The sequence below is a fragment of the Anas platyrhynchos genome, chromosome 2 (assembly GCF_047663525.1).
Source record: "Anas platyrhynchos isolate ZD024472 breed Pekin duck chromosome 2, IASCAAS_PekinDuck_T2T, whole genome shotgun sequence".
NCBI lineage: Eukaryota > Metazoa > Chordata > Aves > Anseriformes > Anatidae > Anas > Anas platyrhynchos.
Window position 1 is genome coordinate 50,415,372 of NC_092588.1, and position 20,378 is coordinate 50,435,749.

General features: G+C 36.4%; 1 protein-coding gene across 5 annotated transcripts in view; it reads right to left on the bottom strand.

The window, feature by feature from the left end:
• The window catches only part of ANKRD12 (ankyrin repeat domain 12), a 63,985-nt gene that overhangs the window by 18,435 nt on the left and 25,172 nt on the right, over window positions 1-20,378 (bottom strand). For 3 of the 5 annotated variants that reach the window (XM_038175428.2, XM_038175429.2, XM_038175430.2), the window contains exons 3-7: window positions 16,646-16,793; window positions 7,162-7,308; window positions 5,756-5,953; window positions 2,863-3,005; window positions 1,408-1,555 (exon numbers count right to left, since the gene is read on the bottom strand). In XM_038175428.2, coding sequence (XP_038031356.2) covers window positions 1,408-1,555; window positions 2,863-3,005; window positions 5,756-5,953; window positions 7,162-7,308; window positions 16,646-16,793 — 784 coding nt within the window. Of the gene's footprint in view, window positions 1-1,407; window positions 1,556-2,862; window positions 3,006-5,755; window positions 5,954-7,161; window positions 7,309-16,645; window positions 16,794-18,041; window positions 18,148-20,378 lie in introns of all 5 variants that reach the window. The other 2 variants (XM_038175431.2, XM_038175432.2) reach the window with 2 other exon arrangements.

Below are 20,378 nucleotides of genomic sequence, written 5' to 3' on the forward strand. Positions count from 1 at the left end.
ATCTATTATGTGCAGTGCCTGCAAAACCTTTTTCTCAAGGGCATCCTTCAGTGATGATTCATTCCCAGAGGAATTCATCAACTCTCATGCTCTCTAACAACTAAACCACATTCTCCTCCACATGAACTATTTCAGTCAAAGTACCTTGTTTCAACAGTTGATGAGTTTAATTCTTAAAAGACAAAGAACTGCTGGTGTAAAGAAATTACCTTATGAATCTTTAAACACGTGATGCAGACAGCCTAAAGTAGGCTCTGCTATAATTCTCTACAACTGATCTCTGCTGTATGAGTGCACAGTGTGAAGCAAGTATGATGTCCTGGACATCCTCTCAACTGTTCCTCAAGTTAAATTTTACACAACATATGCAGTGTTATCATTAACTGATCAAATGAAAATTTAGAAATCAAAAATCTTTTAGAAATCTTTCTGGATGTATTGCTCCTTCTAGATAAGGTCCCAAGCCAAGCCTCTCCAGATGAATCTATCCATTTGTTTTTTTAAAAGAATTGAATTCAGTGACATTTAGTACTATCTCTAGAGAATTCACATACCAAATAAGAAGCAACAAAAGAGTTTGAAATAATAGCATAAGGAAATAATGAAGCAGTTTCAATGCATTAGAATTTTGAAAGAAGTAAAAAATACATTCTGCTGCAAAATTCCCCCTCATTTCCCGTAGCATCCGCTGTGAACCAACTGCCAGTAAGCAATGGTTAAGAAGTGTATCTTGCTAGGAAGCTTCTCAGCTGCTTTGTATTTTACACAGTGCCAATAAAATAGAACCTTGAAGTCACCATTATTTTCTGCATTATCTTCAGCATCCAGAATATATTGCTAGTTCATGCTATCAATTTTTTATTCCTCCCTCCCCATCTCTAATATGTACGTGTCATCCTCCTCCTGTCTTTAGCTCTAATCACTCTTTCCAGATTGTTTGTGCCTTCCCTTTACCCTTTTCCTATAAAGCAGTTGCTGCTTCTTTCTTCCTTCTCCTTATATATATCTCTTAGATCGCAATTCTTCCACTGAGGATATGAAGTGACTTCAGGGGATATTTTTCCCCAAAGAGACCTCTCAGGAACCTCCTTGTATTCTAGTAAATATGGTATTTTCCTCTGTATTTTTTTCTCTGATATAACCACCACTCTGAGGTAAGCTTGATTTGGATGGTGGAAAGGGATTAATGAAGAGAGATGGAGATAAAGACAAAAAAAAAAATGGAGCAATCAATTCAACAGAAAAATTTGAAAATCACTTCTAAAACTTAAAGTAGAAAACAACCTTAAAAATTGCACTTGCTACTTACAGCAATTCTTCCTAGCTAACACTATGCAAAAGATTAAAAACACCTAATTTCAGATGAATTGATGCACTTTAATTATGCAGTGAAATGCCTACTTTTACCTGAGCAGCTGTCCTCATCATCAGAGATAGGCACTTCTCTTTTCAATAGCATTTCCAACTCTTCAGTTTCAGCGACATCAACAGGTCTCTCCCCATGCTTATTGGCTTGAAATGGATTTCCACCATGTCGAAGCAACAACTTCACAATCTACAGCATTAAATAGAAGAACGTTGAGGTTTTCTACAACATTAATTTACCAGTATAAAAACCTTCCATTGGACAGAAAAGGCAGATAATGTGCCACATAATTCCAAACACCTGTCTCTGAAGTTGATACCACAAAGCAAGACTTCAACAACTAAAATGTAAAATCCAAGTATGTAATATGCTTGTTAAAAGAGCTTATGGGGAAGACTAAAGAAAGTTGTCCATGATCACACAGATACAATATCATCATAAAGAACAGCAACACTGACATCTTTCTCACTGTTCTGGCATCAATTTGTACCATTTAGCTGGTTCCTCACCTACCAAGCTCTCTAATCCTGTGCACTCAGTTCACCTCCTTGCTCCAAGTTTTATAGCATTTAACTATTTAACAAACAGGAAAGGTTTCTCAAGCAGCAGTATTATTGGTTTGCATGGCATTTCAGAAAAGCCCTATTGGAGATCTAAGTGTCACTGGAGGAACAAACTACTCCCCATACCCAACTGTTACCATACTGTGAAATCACCAATGTCTGTCATCATGGCCAGAAGTGTTAAAAGGCAACGATAACATGGCCACTGCATTTTCATGACAGTATCCAGTATCAGTTACTTTTTTTTTGTTGTCCTGCATGCTAAGAATGGGGAAATCCAGCAGACAGTGACATGTTCACAAGAAACTTCAAACTTTTCTGATACATGCTACTGAGATGGTCACAGATATATATACCAAGACCAGATAAGCAAGACATTCTGTTCTCCAAACCTCTACTACAATTCTATGAGCACTCCACCTAAGGACCACTTCCGTTTTGATACCCGTAAGAAACCATTACTAAACACTTAGCGGAAATTTCACAGATTATTGTGTATATGAATAACACAATTATTCATGTAATAACATCACAATAGACAATGTCAATTATTATACTGTACAATACTGATTACATATTCTGTAATAAACATAAAATATAAGTATTATATGAGAGAGAGAGAGTTTGGAGACATTTTCTTATTGAGAATTCTATACAGTACAAGTCTTAAAGTTCATTAAAATGTGTATTTATTTAAAATAATGTGAAATTTTAAATATTTAAGAAGCAGATGCTAGCACAAGGCATCTTGCAATAGCATTACAGTGAAGAGCAAGATGTAACAAAGCAAAACAAAAAAAATAAGATGTCCCTAGAACAGCAGAAGCAGCATTGTAAAACCCTGCGAGACCGATCTGGACAGTTAGGATTTGTTGTAATGACTGAGTATTTCAAACAACTTAGATACTTCCCCTGCTCTCACAGCACACTCACATTTCTATGCCCACTGCTAGCAGAATCATGAAGTGGAGTATCATCATCCAAGCCCTGCGTGTTCACGTCAGCTCCTGCTGCTATCAGGACTTTAGCAACATCATAGTAACCAACATTGCAAGCTTCATGCAGTGGTGTCCAACCTGTAAGAAAGAGTGGTCAGTGTAAGTTTGAAAGGTCAAAGTTTTGTTTGTTTGTTTGTTTTTGGTTTGGTTTTCTACTGCACTATCAATCTATGGCCTTGAAACATTTCAATACACATTCATATACCAGTTCAGAGGAAAGTAATGCCATCCGTTTAATGAATATGTGCTTTACCAATCCTGGCCCTCACAGCAATAAGTTATACATTTTACCATGAATACACTGAACAGAGAAATCAATAATCAAATAAATTAAAAACCTGGCATAAAATCCCCAGACTAAACACGTTAGAAATTCTTCTACTAGTACATATTAGATTGCATTATTAGGTATATATAAATATCATCATTATATATAGAAACAGATTACCAATCATACTATTGGGAAATATGGAAATTGCCACAACAAGTGTACATTTAGAGCCATTGAACATGTACCAAGTATCACTAATAACATTCAGCAACGATTAGTCAAGATAGCAAGCTGTTAACAAATACTGGCAGGGAACTTCCTCCAGATACTTCTTAGAATATTAGTCCTTAGCAATTTTGATTTCACATTGATAATCTCAAGCTCACTGCTCATTTTTTTTGCAGCAGAGCCTCAAGTGAAGATGATGAGAAATCCAAACCCACACATACTACATTCCATACCTCAATCTCCTCTTCCCAACTGGATGCATCCCATTTCATAGCTATCCTGAACTTCCAGGCTATTTTTGATGACTTTCCAAAGACTAGCTCTGGAAAAGGATTCAACTTCTGTCTTAAATAACCGGTGCAAGTCTGGAAGAGTTTACTCACTATACTCCACATTTTGTAAGTAATGGTCCTGTACCTCTGTTCAGAAACCCATGATTTATCCAATACTTCACCAAGGAAATTCCTCATCTTCATGTCTTACTGAACTTCTGACCTTCCACTTGTTTAAAAAATAAAACTGACAGCAGCAGCAAAAAACAAACAAACAAAAAAGCAACTTCTAACTTACTCTGTAGCAAAACACTTCCTATTATTTGTAAATTAATTTTTTTCCCCCATCATCACGTGGATCGTTCACTTCCAGCACTGCCTGGCTACCACCTTCTTCTTTCCATTTTCTTGTCATCTGCCCCTTTCCCACTATCCCACAGTGAAAACACTGTTCTGCTTCCAGCCCTTTGATCCCTGCCTTCTTCCCCCTAACAATGTCATACTTAATTTTCTCCATAATTCATTCTTCCCTGTGTTTTACTGCTTTGCCTTTCTATCCTATCAAAACGTCCAGCCGGCCAACACTAGTCCTGGCTTGCTCTCAACATCTGTTTCCTTTACTCCTGTTCTCACACAGCAGTATTGTTCTGGCAGATACCCCATGAGCAGGGTTACTTCCTCCATTACTAATTCATTTTCTCCTCCTTTAGTTCTGCCAGCTTCTTAGCTAAAAAACTCTAATTCTCTAAACTTCACTGCATCCTAAATTCATACTTTTTGTCCAATCGTGACTCACTTGTCAAACCCTCCCCCCTCTTCTTGACTTCTTCCTTTGCACAGCATTTTGAAGCTCAGCCACCTCTGCTTCTCCCTTTGGATTACCAATGGAAATTATCTCATTTGATCCCAAACACCTCGTCAAGAGTTCTGAATGAAGCCTTTAATGACTTGCTCTCAATCAATTCCTGGAACCAGCTCTCAACCGTTCTCCTCATGTTTCCATCTACCTTTGAAACCGGTTACGTATCTGTACTGGGCCTGCCTGGGAAGAACTTAAAAAATTAACTTCTTTCATAGCAGCACATATGGTGCTCTGTTTTCCATTTGTGGGTAAACTGTGTTGATAACACACCAGCATTTTGGCTACTGCTGAGCAGTGCTTGCAGTGTCAATGTCTTCTCCCTCTCTCCCTGCTTTGCCCCCAAGAAAGCAGGCTGGATGAAAAGCTCAACAAGAGCCAGCAGTGTGTGCTTGCAGCCCAAAAGGTCGACTGCATCCTGGGCTGCATCACCAGAAGGGTTGCCAGCAGGGGAGGGAAGTGACTGTGTCCCTCTGCTCTGCCCTTGTGAGGCCCCACCTGGAGTGCTGTGTCCAGGGCTGGGGCCCCCAGCACAAGAAGGATGTGGGGCTGGTAGAGTGGGTCTAGAGGAGGGCCACATGGATGATCAGAGGGCTGGAGCACCTCTCCTATGAAGAAAGGATGGGAGAGCTGGGGATGTTCAGCCTGGAGAAGGCTCTGGGATGACCTCACTGCAGCCTTTCAATACTTTAAATAGGCTATAAAAAAGATGGAGAGCAACTTTTTGCTCAGGCAGAAATGACGCGACAAGGGGGAATAGCTTTAAACCAAAGAGGGAAGATTTAGATTAGCATTAGGAGGAAGTTTTTCACTCAGAGCGTGGTGAGGCACTAGAACAGGTTGCCCAGAGAAGCTGTGGATGCCCCATCCCTGGAGGTGCTCAACGCCAGGCTGGATGGGGCTTTCGGTATCCTAATCTAGTGGGAGGTGTCCCTGCCCATGGCAGGGGAGTTGGAACTGAGTGGTCTTTAAGGTCCCTTCCAACCCAGACCACTCTGTGATTTGATTCTATGAAACAAGATACTATGTACCAGTGTCTAAGCCCAATCATTTTCTTCAAAAAAGAAATTTGAAAACCTCCAATTAATTTTAAATTATATTTTTTCATTTAAATATAGCACGAAGTGAACTAAAACCTGTTAACAACTTCAGTATCAATTTTGAATTCATGCAGTTAAGCAAGCATGTATCAACTTACCTGCAAAATCTTTTACATTCACATTTGCACCTAAACTGATGAGTTCTTTAACTTGTTTAACATCCCCTCTAATTGCTGCCATATGTAAAGGAGTTTCCCCTCGTTCATTTCTTTTGTTAACTTTGTCTTTTTGTCTTGAAGAGGAAGTTGGAGTTTTCTTCTGTGCTGGTGTTTGTAAGGAATGATTTAAGTTGGAATCTACAAAATAAATTTTTAAATGGTCATTACAAGTTATGTAACAGTATTTTTTACTTCATTATAATGCTTGTATGAAAAGATAATTATCAGTGAATAATTAAATAAAGGATGTTTTTGACACCACGTGTATTAACACAACACCTATTTGCAATATAAAAATGGTGTTTTACAAAGTCTTACTGTTTTTAAAATAGTTTTCAAGAACGGACAAATTCTATCCAAACTACAAAGTTGACATACTCTGGCATAAATTGTTCTTAAACAAGACAAAGCATCACCATGCAGATTAGTCTCTACCCTGCTTCTCTCTTCCTCTGGTATATGTCATCTAGATCTTTAGTGCAAAGCCAGTATAGGAATTACCAGCTGTGTGTTGTACCCTGCACTTCCTTAGCTGTGCCAACACAATTACTTTGGGGGGTGGGGAGGTGGGTAGTGAACTAAAGTTTCCTCAGAAAATTTTCAAAAAAGAAAAAAGAAGCTTTAATAACATGTGACAGGGAGCTACGGACTATCCGTCTGGTTATTTTCACCTTCATGATTCCTTAGGTTTAATTTCTCAAGGAACACATGCCTATGAGACAGAGACTCCAGTGTTTTATATATGCGGCAGAATTCCCCAGTATGAGAGAATAAACAATATCCCTTTTTCCTCCTAAATTATTTGAGTCTCAGTTTTTTTAAAAGATACTTCCTCCTTCCATGAAATTGTCTTGCCTTTCTCTACACAGACTTAAACACAGCAGGATACCGCTAACCAACACCAAATTCTTAAAGAAATGCAGACATTCACTTTTAAAAAATGCAGATTTTGTAAAAACACATTTTTACAAACAAAAACACATTTATAAAAACAAGATTTTTTTTTTTAAATACAGCTGGAGCAAGGATAGTTTGAAGTTCTGAGTTAAAAACAAGGCATCTCTCATTAAAGAGGGTGTCCGCCCCCCTTTAAATCCTAAGAAGTTGAATCATTTTCCTACTAAATGGAAATCCCACTCCAAAATAGAGGCAATGAGACTGTACTTAAACTCCATAAAAAAGTAGCACTTCAGTTTAAATAAGTGCATGGAACAGTGTCTGAGAGGTAAAACATAAAAATAAAAACAAAATTAAAATAATAAAAATAAAATAAAATAAATAAAATAAAATAAATAACATAACATAACATAACAGGAAGAAGAAAACTGTTAGCTATGTAAGATCACCTGGACTGTTGTCTCTTGCTGTCATCTGCATGAGAAGTGCCATCTGCTTGCGCTCTGACAGAGGATAACCAAAAAGGATGCTAACTGGTGCTGATTTCTTGTTTGCAGCATCCTTCTTCGTTTTCTTTTTCTCCGGACCTTCCTTCTCTGGAAATATGAACATTGTAAGGCTCAAATTGCTATTCTGCTATAAACTTTTTCTAGAAGTAAAACCATCTTTTCAAGGTATGTGAACCGGTGATTGATGACAGAAGATAAACAGAAATTGCATCTCTAATTTGCTGCATTTGCATTAATTTTGGTTACCTTTTTAATTATATTAGGCTAAAAGCTCCCGAGTTGAAGTACTCAGAGCTGTAAGAAGGAGTACTAAAAGAAAGACAAAACCTGTTTCACATTGCAGTAAGACTCACAATTTCAAACCTTGGAGTAACAAGTCAGATCCTTAAAAAGTGCTTTAAGATCAGCCAGTTCCCTTCAGCCTCTTATACACATTTAAGACTCTTCTCTCAAGACCTCATGTTAAAAATTAGGAAAAGTCTTGTTAATACTGATGTTTGTTAGATAATGGAATACAAGATTTCTTCTCTCATTCTGTTACTTCACCTTAAAAGCAATTCCTTCTTGGAAATTCATACCCTTCCAAAACATACACCTATTTCATATATTTTACAAGTATAACTTCTTTTATCAATATTTACTGAAGATATGTGATACTCCACATCCAAATTTTGAGCCAGGAGATAAAATTATACATCTGAATAAACAGATAATTTCTAAAGCTATCTCAGTACCTAAGAATTCTCACAGATCTCAAGATCAGTTAAGTGCACTCTGAAATCAGATAACTTTTTGATATATTAAAAATTTCAAAACGAATATTTTATTTGTATAACTTGGAACATTTGTTTGATCTATATCTTCCATCCTTTTCAAACATTCTTCCTTCATTTTTTACACCAATATTTCCTAAACCAAACACAAGCATTCACCTTGAAATATAACAGAAAACAACTGATTTGTGATGTAGTGACTAAATTGCTTTTAACTGGAACAATCTTTAATGATCTCAATATCAGACAAGTATAAACTTCCCATGCATCATATTTCTTTTCCTACAACTATTTCCCATACACCTCCCTACCTTGTAACTGTATTTTCCAGAGATGTAATAGTTTGCATTTATTCATAGTGAAGACCATTTACTTCATGTAATTATCTCAGCTTTCCAGAAAATTGCTCTTTTTTTTTTTGTCTGAGAAGGTTCTTGTCAAATTTAGCATTTTCTATTTCATTAAGGAGCTTAGTATTATGTGTTAGATATGTAACGTCTACCTTTTTCTTCAGCCCCTAAGGTTACTGCTTGAAAGTAAACATCCTTGGTTATTTCGAATTAAAATTTTTGAAAGCAGTACAAAAAAAAAAAATCTAATTGATACTATCAAAAAGGAACAGCCTGTTTTCTAAAATAGGCTTAAATTAACAGAACATCTCAAAATTCTGAGCAAATACTTCCCTTGGTTCCCTTCCCTAGAAGCCCAGGGTCATTATGAGCTTCTCCTGTTCATTCTGCCGCACCCTCTCCTTTTGGTAGATTCCCTGCCTTCCACGTTCCCGACATACCTTGAAACAGTCAGACATTGCTCTGCACCCTACAGTCACTGGGAACCCCAATTCACCCTCCAGACTGGACTACTGAGCACAGAGATAAGGGAAGGATTCAAGAAGGAGGAAGGTCGTCTGTTGGCTGCTTTCTCCTCTGTGACTAGCTAAGCCATAAACTTTATGTTGTTGCTTGAGATCTAAAAATTACAATCAAGAACATGTAATAAGAGAAAGGGGAAAAAATGTTGGACTGATGAGCTGGGTTTGACTCTATGAAAATGCTAAAATTTGGTCAGGGATTGTTACTGTTAGTAAAATAAGCTTGGTTGCCACACTGATGACTTTAGTTCTTTGTGCAGCACCTTCTCGCATCTTACCCTTACTGTAATCAATTATCATCTGATGAGGCACTGCTCATCCAGTTTTAGTTAACCTTAGTATTTGGGGACATATTAAAAAAACATGGGAAGTGCAGTTAAGGTACAGTTGGAGGGGAGGGGATGGATTTCATTTCATCACTGTCCCTGTGATTATATTGATCTTCCAGTTTCCTTTCCAACATCTCAACCTCAAAGCACCCCTAAGATAAAAGCTTCATTAAAAATCTGCTATCTGCAGAAGATGAAAATCTCAAAAGACTCCACTGAGGCAAACTTCACTTCACCGCAAACTTTCTGCAGAGGAACAAAAATTAATAAAAATTACAAGTAAGAAGCTTAAGTCCCACTGAGGTTCCTAGGCATGTACCATTCCACACTTCATTAATCCCCAAACTGACCTTTTTTTATCTTTTGATATTCTCTACTTGTTTCCAGACCTCTCTCCGGGCCCCTCCTCATTTCATTCATTTCCTCTTAACTCATTTTCTGCCTTCCTAGCCCTCTCTAAATCTCACCTTCTAGGTTTGCTTATATACAAAGGCTCCAGTAGTGCAATGCTCTAAAGGCACAGAAAGCCATGCAACCAGTGCACATTTTCAACTCCATACTGACCAAATAAGAAATATATGCTTTTACAGACTGAACAATTACAATAAAATTATTTTAAGAATGGAAAGGAGCAGACATACATGTAAAACCTACAAATTTATCCGTGTTTAAAAAGGAAACAAGGAGATCCCTTTTACACATGTAATTGTTGAGATTTTTCTGAACTGCATGCATCTCACAGTTGTGAACATCTAAAAATACATACAATGTCTAAATCAAGCCTGCTTCCCTGTTTGTAGAAAGTCTGCATATAGGAAAACCTAAAGAAAACCTACAATAAAATTTTACTTTCAGGTTTTCAATGTGATTATGCTGTTCTCTCTCCGAAGAGAGCATACTCTGTAACCTTCATCGGCTAATATAGTATTTCCAGCAAAACAACATATTTCAGTTTGTCTGGCACGATTTGCTGTTTCTTAGTTTATGCTATTTACCACTTATGATTCTTTTTCAAAACAAAACAAAACAAAACACACATTCATTTGCATTCTGAATCATTCAAAACAATTTTATAACTATATTCAGCTTGGGAAAACAATACATCCAAATGATAGCGTGGGTTTTGTTTGTTTATGCTTTTATTTTTTTTTTAATCATTTTATTAGAAATACCTATTAAGCATATGAGTGAAATTCAATCATGTATCATGGTTAGTGTTGTGAAACAACACCGAAGTCCTACCCAATATTCCAAAGCTTTTCACTGGTGCAACAGTGTTTACAGAGCATTTCTAGGTCTTACCAATTGCTCTCACCAAGTAGATGCTAGACTACGTATGGATTTTCAGAAAATCTGAACAGTTCAATACACAAAATGAGTATGACCAACAATAAAGCAAAAAAAAAAAAAAAAAAAAAGTGTCTTGGGACTACAGCAGGTGCACCTAATAATCCATTTACTGGAGTACATCCGCAAAGAAGCTAGTAATTTTTCCCCAACTCCAGTTCTCATGCATATGGCCTAGATTTAAACTAGAGGATAAAAACAAAACAAAACAAAACACAGAACAAATGTGTGGAAGGAATCGAAGGGGAAATAGTAGGGCATATAAAAGAGAAATTTAGATAAACTAAAAAAAAAAAAGTACTTTTTTGATCCAAGAAAAACAACTCTACAACTGCTGATAAAGACATTATACAAAGCCACAGAAAAATCTTATAAATGATTGGGAACTCCCACTGTGCTAATTGCACAACAGATTATTCGTTTTCACTGCTCCAAGATTATCATCACACTATACTTCATTTCGCAGGAAAAAGACTAACTTAACAATCTAAAGCCTCGACTATTTAATTATTCTTTATCTCGTGTTAAACAAAAACTTTTCACAGCCATGTTCTTGACGTCCATACAATTTGAACAGTAATAACTTCCTTAATATGGAGATAATATCAGTTTGAGAAATATAAATATAAAATTTCACTTATAAAACTGTTGAAGTCAATTTAATTTTTTTTATTTTTTTTTAAGTTTTGAATATTTTGTTTTCAATGTCTATGAAGTGCAAATATCTTCTTTCATATTCACTTTCTTGTCACTTTTTGATATTCTTCAGCAGTTAGGACATCAGGGAATTTCTTACATGTTATTAACTACAATCCAAACTCTTCAAATGGATCCATGTATGATTTTCTTTATTAAACACCCTTCATAATACGCAACTAAATCTATTTGGACAACATTCCTTGTAATATTTTCCTTTTGCAGTGTAAGTTTTCCACATAACACTTAAAAAAAAAAGTTCAAAAATAGTTATGTGAAACAGTGCTATAACTGCATTTAAGCACTTATTTTTGTATAAATTCATGAAATTCACTCACACTTTTGAAATGTATCAGCAGCAAAAACATCATCAGCAATTACTTTAAGAGAATGTACGCTTCACAGATAATGTCCCAAGACAACTGATAATGTACCTGTTTGTTTTGGATTTGGATAAGTTACAAACACTGGATCAACTTATTTCTAAGTGGTTTAGGAAAATAAGTTGGTAAATAAAATTACATATGGATTCCTCAAAACAAATCATGCCAAACTAACAGAGTATACCATATTGTAAAATAACCACTTTGGTGGATAAAGGAAAAAGCAAACAGAGCAAATTCCAACTTCAGGGCTTGTTCCAATTCTACTTTTACATCAAACTCCTGTCAGTGCAAATTATAAGGAATAACTGCACCAAGAAATAGGACCACATGAAGCTAAAATATAAACTGCTTGACATAAAATAAACGTGTCTACAGCAGCTAAATCATTAAGTGATATAGACCAAGACACTAATATCCTTATTACTGGCAAAAGCAGAAGACAGGTCATGGTGATCAAATCTGCAGATGAAGTTATTATTTTTAAGAGAAACACATCAAGATTGACTGCTGCTTCCTACACTCAGTTAAAGAGAAAGACTAGAATGTGATGCAGGGAACTCGTAGTATACTGTACACTTTAGAGAAATTTAAGGTACTGTTGTGATGCTTAATTAAGTTAATAGCAAATATTTACTGAAACTTATACACACATGCACAAAGACACATCTACTTTCCTGTCTCTGGCTCATACATTAGATAAAGAAACTTGTCACGGTTTAAGAGCTGAAATCCAGCAAGTAGTACCACAGTTGTCCAAACAGTCCTTTTAGAGTCCCACTAGCCTGTCTATAGGAAGCACACATATATGCACTGTTAGGATGAGGTACACATGGAACAGTCTTCTCTGGGTATCTATTACATGATAGAAGAAATGACTGTGCTATGCTTGGACTACGTTAAAGGCAGGAATTGCTGAGGTCAGATAACAAAACCAAGGTATTACTACAAACAGAAAATCTGGAAGACGTTATCTCCAAGGAAAGTGACAAGTTGGTGTGTAACTGTAACTCTTACTGTTCTTTGTGAATAATCAACTATGTAACAAGATTAAAAAATGCCTATGCTTAAAATGTCTATACTTACCTTCACCATGAAAATATTTTTCCATTCTGCAGTTACATGTAATTATATAGAGAAACACAAATTTGGTTCTTCAGATTAATAAGGTGGTGCAAGCAAACAAACTTGTCCTTTAAAATAGTAGCACTTGCCTGCTGTGTTCTCACTCAGAGAATCTATCACAAAAATGGATTATTTAAGAATAACCAAATCAATTAAATTACTGAAATTTAAAGAATGCTATTTAAGTACTCTAAATAAGTAGTCCTTCATGCAAATGGTGATTTTGGATTGGGAAACTTCAAATCAGGGAACTTATTAAAAAAAGTTATGAAAAATGTTTCTTCCTCCACCATCAATTCCACCAGTCTTACGCAAATCTTAAATGTAAAATCCTCCATAAGGTTATGGGAAATTAACTTCAATAAAGGTTAAAGCTACACTGCAATTAAATTTGACACACACACGCATATATATAGCATTAGCTTTTTGTGGTTGCTCTTGATCACAGAATGGGGATGTCGTAACAGAGACTTCAGCTTAGGATAAGCATCCAAACAAGGACAGCACACGCAAGCCAGATCTGCTCAAACAAATAACAGCAGTATAATAGACACACACCTGCACAATAAAAGAAAGTAAGAACAGGGTTCTGTTGATTAAAAATTGGCACACAGTGCCATTCCAGGTGCTGGAGCTGTCCCATAACAGATCTCCCACAGCTCATGTTGTAAGTCAGCTTAAATCTGTGCAGACTTAGCGACCGCAGGCATCTCAGCTGGCATTGCATGCCTACATTTAGTCAACGGGATTTGATCCTATCCAGTATGAAATTATTAAGAAAGGAACCTACAAGCTAGATATTAAAATATTTTTCATTAATTTAATGCACCAGTTTCTTAGGCAAAAGCTAATACAACTAATTTAAATGCAAATCTTAATAAACAGCAAGACTAAGCGTTGCTCTAGACTCTTACAGGACACTACAAATGCAGTTTGTTTTCAGACTTCCCAAAACTGACTGGATGTAACATTTACTTTATACACAGCTTAGTAGGAATCAATTTTTTAAAATACATTTCCAAGTGAAGTTAACATCCTTTTGGATGTCCATGTTTATTATCACTTATATAGTTTCTTGACAATACCTGAATGAAAAGAAAAAAACAAAACACAACAAAACACCAAACACAAAACAAAAAACCATACCACAAGAAACCAAAAATACCAGGAAGAGGAAGCAATAGGTAGAATTTAGGGAGAGAGGCTGAAGCTGGTGAGAGAAACATGTCACAAGAGGCAGCATTTCAATCCAAAGGAGAGAAACCGGATAAAAATCAGTATTTGTCAAATAAAGGTGATTAAAAAAAAATAAAAATCTTAGTTTATGTATGCATATTCTGGAAATAGATCTGAGACAAGTCCAATGACGTAGTGCTCTAAAAATAAGATATTCCCATTTTTCCAGTAACTCATTTACCTTCCTAAATAGGAGGGAACCCAATTATCATGGGGTTTCTATCATCAGCTAGCAACCCTATCATGTGTTTTGGAGATAAACCATTTATTATGAACAGTTGTTCACTAAATTAGAACTCTTACCCTAAATTTACTTTTCATGGCACTCCTTGATTTTTGTTTACCCAGAGATGTTTTTAGATGACACCAAGTCTTTAAAAACATTTGGAAAGCAAACACAATGGTGTTTTATTGATTACAAATAAACTATTTAGCAAACTAGTGAGAACATTTTTACTATACTTAACTCTGAAAAAAATATATTGGAAGTCAATTAAAAGTAAAACAACAAGGAAAGGATAAAATACATCCTGGAACTATAATGGACAGGGTGAAGAATGCAGTAGTTCCACAATTTTTCTGAACTTTTCTTATTATGAATTGTGTACATAACCTCTGATCATCTTCCCTAGACTGCTTCTACATATTTTCAACATGTACCAGAAGAAAACAGAATCCTGCACCCCTTTTTTTTTTAAGAAAACAACACCCCTTTCATGCCCCCAACCCACTAGTACTACTAGCTAACAAGAAGCATTTCATCCCCTCTTCTTGATTCCATATCTGGTTACTCTGTCACCTCCAAAACTTTCTTTCTTCCCAAATAATATTTGCCATTCTCTGTACCTAGTTAGCAAGGAGACACTTCTGCCAGAGGTAAGAATTCAGCAGCTTGGCAGCAATATGTAAGTAGTTAATGCTCACTGGTCTAAGCCAATTGGTTAGGTACAGAATCAGCAAGACAAGAACTGTTCTTTGTTGTTATTTGGTTTTGGTCCCAGTAATGGTCCCAGACTCTATGGCCTTTGGAAAGCCTAGGTACCAAGTTCCTCACCTGTGAAACAGGATAGTTATCTTGCCTTCCTTCCTCAGCAGTAATGCACACAGAAGTTTGCAACATGTCAACAATGAATCAGACAATAAGCACTGATGTTTGCTACAAAATAATTAAGAGTTATGTGCCTTCCATTGTTCTGTGAAGTATTTCTTGCCCCTACTTGAACTGTTTCCATCATCCCTCTGCTACAACTTAAAAGGTTTTGTAGTGTATGCACTGCACTGTCTGTGCTTGTCTAGACAGCTAGACTAATCCATCTTGTTTGCGGCAACTGTGACAATAGATGCTAGAGCAAGAGAAAACACAAAATTTTACATTACCTTACAAGATGTTGTGACAATGAATTAAAGTTGATGGAGATGGTGAGAAATGACAAAAGATTTCCAACACAGAACACATTAAATAAGTGCTAAAGACTACTTCTAAATACATTTAATTCCACTACAAAAAAACAGTTATGGTATAACACCAAACAGTAAAATCAACAAAGCAAATGCTGGGAGCATACATATATAACTTACACATGGTCTTTTCAGAATCAAGTGGTATTATGAATAGTATACGACTGTAGAATTCTGTAAACACACTGAAAACTGAGCTTTAAATCCAAAAGTTCTGGTTTGCAATGCAACTATTTCAAATTTGGATTTTATACCACATTCTCTTTACATTAACAAAAATATGTTTGTAACATCCAAGAATCAAATTGTCTGCAAGAAATCAATCCTGGACGAAAAGTATGTACATACTTAGGTACATAACTAGAATTAAATACAAGTATGTTAACTAATTAACTTTTCTGAAAAAAATTATGGAAAGTACTAAATGAGAAACTGTCAGACTGAACGGGTGAGAAATGTGGGGAGCAGACCTTCTGGTGACCATCCAGAGGGCTTGGATACTGTCTTGCTGGCAACAGAACTGTTACTGGACTACTGCATATACCTAATTAGGTTAATTGTACTCTTGGAATTACATTTAGATTCCTCCATCTTGATTTGAAAAGAGCCATGTTAAGAATGATATTTTGAAGTCTTCAAATCAGTTGTAATAGAATATGCTTAAGTCAGGAAAAACTACCAGCCTGTGCAGAAAAGGCATCCTGAGCAGATCAGAGGAGCTCAAACTGAAAGAAGTTTGTTCTCCATAGCTAGTTCAGTTAGTTCCATAACCTTAGCAACTTTTGTATATAGGACAGAGCACTCCCCATCTTCCCCCCCACCAACAACAGGCTACAAAAGGCTAAGATCTGTGCCACAAATCAAGGCACTTACACATCTTTCCATCAATTTACTTGCTTTAGCAAATGGACCTCTAGAGATGACCATGAAAATAAAGTCTTAATGACTAAAATGGAAGCAAAAGAACAAGGTTAGGAAAGATCTGGAAAATGTAGATAAACTACAATGGCATGCTAGCTTTTGGTAACATCTGATAGGATGAAAGCCTATCAGACTGAGATGCAACAATCAGAAGCAAGCAAGCAACGTTTATACTTAGTATCCTTTTTAGAGGGAAAAATCAATGTAAAAACATAATATACAATTAATTAAAATAGGATGTATTTTACCAACAAATAATTAGTTAAGGAAATAAAAAGGTTCTACCTGTGTCTGAATTGCGATCTTCATTTCTGGATGGACTAATAGTAAAAGGAAGTTTACGTTTCATGGAAGACTTTTCTTTCATCTCCTTCCCCACATCACTCCTATCCACTTTTGGAGTTTTGCTGTAGGATGCAATCTTGTCCTTGCTCTAATATAAATAAAAAGTATACTAAGTAATTTTTGCATAAAGCAGGAGAGTCTCATAACGTATACAGACTGAAAAGACTGCTATGTGAGAGCGTATGTGCAAGTACTTGTATCATTACATAGTAGCTCATTCAAAACCTTTTAAGGTAACCTTACTGAAAATAATCAATAGCATTTCTTTCCTTTTAAAGTGAGAATCTTCTGTGTTATATCTACTTCCAGGTACATCACTGTAGAAGTGCTGTTTGCTACTCGAGCCTTAATTAATGGTCAAAGGAACACCACCAACTGGACAAGACTTTGCTGAGTCTCAGAACCTTTAATGACCACGCCCATTTGTTTCCCTGACTATAGTACAATAATCACATTAACAGTACATTAAAAGCCCACACTGCCATTCAGACTGAGCAATAACACAATAACAAAAACCCCTAAGAACCTTCCCCTGCCTCCTCCCCATCCCCAAACCCATCCATACAGAGAGCTTCCCTTCCATTTCAACAGGGATAGTTAGTGCATCATCTTCAGAAGCAAAATTTTCCAAGAACATAGACAAGCTATACCGAAATTTTATTTAACTGGTATGAAATTCATGAAAAAATATGTACAATTTGGAATTTTTAGGTGCATAAATCTAGTATTTTTGCTTATAAGACATTTTACAATAAACAGAGAAAAATGGGATGGACTCAATAACTTATGAACAATTGTTTGATAATCTAGGAGCTTGAAGTATGGAAAAGGCAGCAAGTTAGTAAGATGAATGCTTAAAAGATCCCTCTGCAAAGCCCAACATTTTTGCATACCAATCAAGAGCCAATGCAGAGAAATGACATTTTCTCTTCATTATGTGCTGTAGAGGTACATTATTCAGTTACCCCAACTCCACAGCTCTGTATTATTCAACAGCTGATCGAGTGAAAACACTAGTAGATTCATTTTCTAAAGGTAGAAGAGGAACATACACTTACTTGCCAATCAGCACAAAACTAAAGGCTGTTCCTTCATGCTTTTGAAGCAAGAAGTTAAAAGATTTATTCTGATTAGAGGAAACTAGCAAGCAACGCCAAGCAAAAGCACTCAAGAGCACTCGTCCTTTATTTTAAAACATAGGCAGGTAAGAAGGGTAGCTTGATTATATCATCTGATACTCCGAGTTTAAACTGTCGCCTAGAGGACAGGCAGCAATGATTACAAAGAGAACCCACAAACATCCCCCCTACGTGGTTCAGACAACAGATGTCCGTACCAGGGAAGTCACAAAGAAGGGTAGGAATCAGTCTATTTAAGGAGAATTCCTGAAGTAGCGGGCTGATGCCCCCAGAGAAACCTATAGTCAGTCCAAGTTTGGAAACCTGGAAAAAAAAAGCAAAAAATACACCCCTTACCCATCTCTCCCCCCAAACCAGAACAAGCCAAAACAGAAAATAGAGCCCACATACCAAAACCACCCCTCTCCAAAACCCCAAAGAAAGCAAACACCTCCCCAGGCCTTTTCCTTAAATGTTAGAAGAAAATCTAGAAAACCCTAAGATTCCCCTAAGCTCTTGGTAGGTAAAATGTGAATGTTACTACCTTTAAATGAAGCTAACCAATCTAACAGAACTGATCATTAATGTCTGCAAACACACATATCCATTGACAAGGACAGACCTAAACTACATTAAGTCCACTCTGAGCTCTTCTACTAAAGTCTTCCACTTCTGCCCAGTCTCACCAGGAGCATTCTTTCCTTGTCCCAGACAGCTTAATCCAGTTATTTCTCATACATACCTATAAGAATCTCCCACAACATGATAGAATGACAGTACATTTTTATTGCTGTCTTTAGGATATTATCTTACATTAGTTACAAGGCAAAAGAAAGCATCAGTTAAGATTTGTAAACAAGAAACACTCAAATAACTGGTTTAACCTTGTTTTGTAGAAAAAAGACAAGCCTTTCCCAATTGGAAATCCTTAAAAAGCAACATTTTTTTAGAACTAGTTAGTTCTAAAACTAATTAGCAGGTGTTTAAAGAAGCACAAGCTGCTAAAATAAGTTGATAACTTCGCATTTATTCCTGTGTACATGCATTATGTGAAATTTGATTGGCACACTACTTTTGTTTTTGTTTTGTTAATCACTGAATATTCATTTGTATGATCATCTACTTAAAAGGAGAGCATGCTCAAAATGTATACTTTCAGACAAATAAAAATGCAATGAAGTGAAAGAACATGCTGCACACAATACACAGAAATTACAAGACACATCTTAGAATGAGTATTTTGTTCCTTAGCTATTGTGGAAATAAACATTTATCCTTTTCAAATGAGAAGTATCCTAAAATTTGCACCTCTTTACGTGATGTTCATTGTATTAAATTTACTTGCTTTGAAAGCAAGCAAGTTTCCCACTCTGTGAGAAACAAAATATATTAAAATGGTATATAGCAGAGTACTCGATAAAGCTTTAAATCAAGTAAGCATCCAATACAAATTAGGCAGTGACCACATACAAACAACAAAGCACACCGAATAGGCTAAAGGGCTACTTAGAATGTCATGAACAACCAGGGGCTGCCTTTCCAATCCGAAGGATGCAATGAACAAACAGGCTGTTTGAGAAGTCAGTGCCAAACCCAATGCTATTTAGTATTTCCAGTGACTACGCTGATAGAGATGCAATTAGGTATGCAGACAGTATCACGCCTGGGCAAGAGGGAGTTGCAAAGATCAATAGCAAATTAAAAATATAATCACTAGCGAATTTGTAGAGCAGTCTTCATTTGATAATAGTTTAAATACAAAACAAAAGGAAAAGAACAGGATAAAAACAAGGTTCTTCAGACTCTTCAAAGACCCCACATAAAAATTCAGGTAACTCGTAACAGCCTCCTGGATTCAATTTCAAGTAAAGGAAGGCAAGAGGAGGCAGCCCGCCCTGTGAGTTAGAACAGGTACTTCAGCTTAAAGAGTGAGCATTCCCTGTTGCACCTACTCCTGCTCCCACCTACATCTTTTTCAGGGTCCACGCAGGGTTCAAAATTCAGCCTGAATAAGTCTATTGATTAGCTTCCTGCGATCCACAAAAGCAAACTAAAATGAAGCTGACACCTTTCCTTCAGGGGCCTATAATTCAGAACATCTGTGGATTTTCTATGGCAGATCATTCATCTAAACTACCAACTGAATAAAACATTGAATAAAGACATGATAATGTTCAGATCCGTAAACTAAAAAAGTGCTCCAAAACAAAATGCATTGCATATTCTCCTTGTCCACTAGACTCAGAGAATGTTTAATGGCTTTTGACTACAAGGGGCAAGTAAAGGTAATTTACCTTTCCACTCTTTCCAACTGCCCAAGGAAACTGTGGAGTTTCCACCAGTCAAGGCTTCAAAGAAAAGGTCTGGCCAAGATTTGTCAAGAACCGTGTACAGCTTGTTGTGCTCTGGGGCAAATGGATGAACCAGAGCTGCGCATCTCAACATTGAACACATGCCTCACTGGGAGGTGTAGTAACGAGAAGAATTTTCTACCTCAGCAAAACCATACTGATGTGCTACCATGAGGACATTTGTAATCTGTTCCACAGAAACAG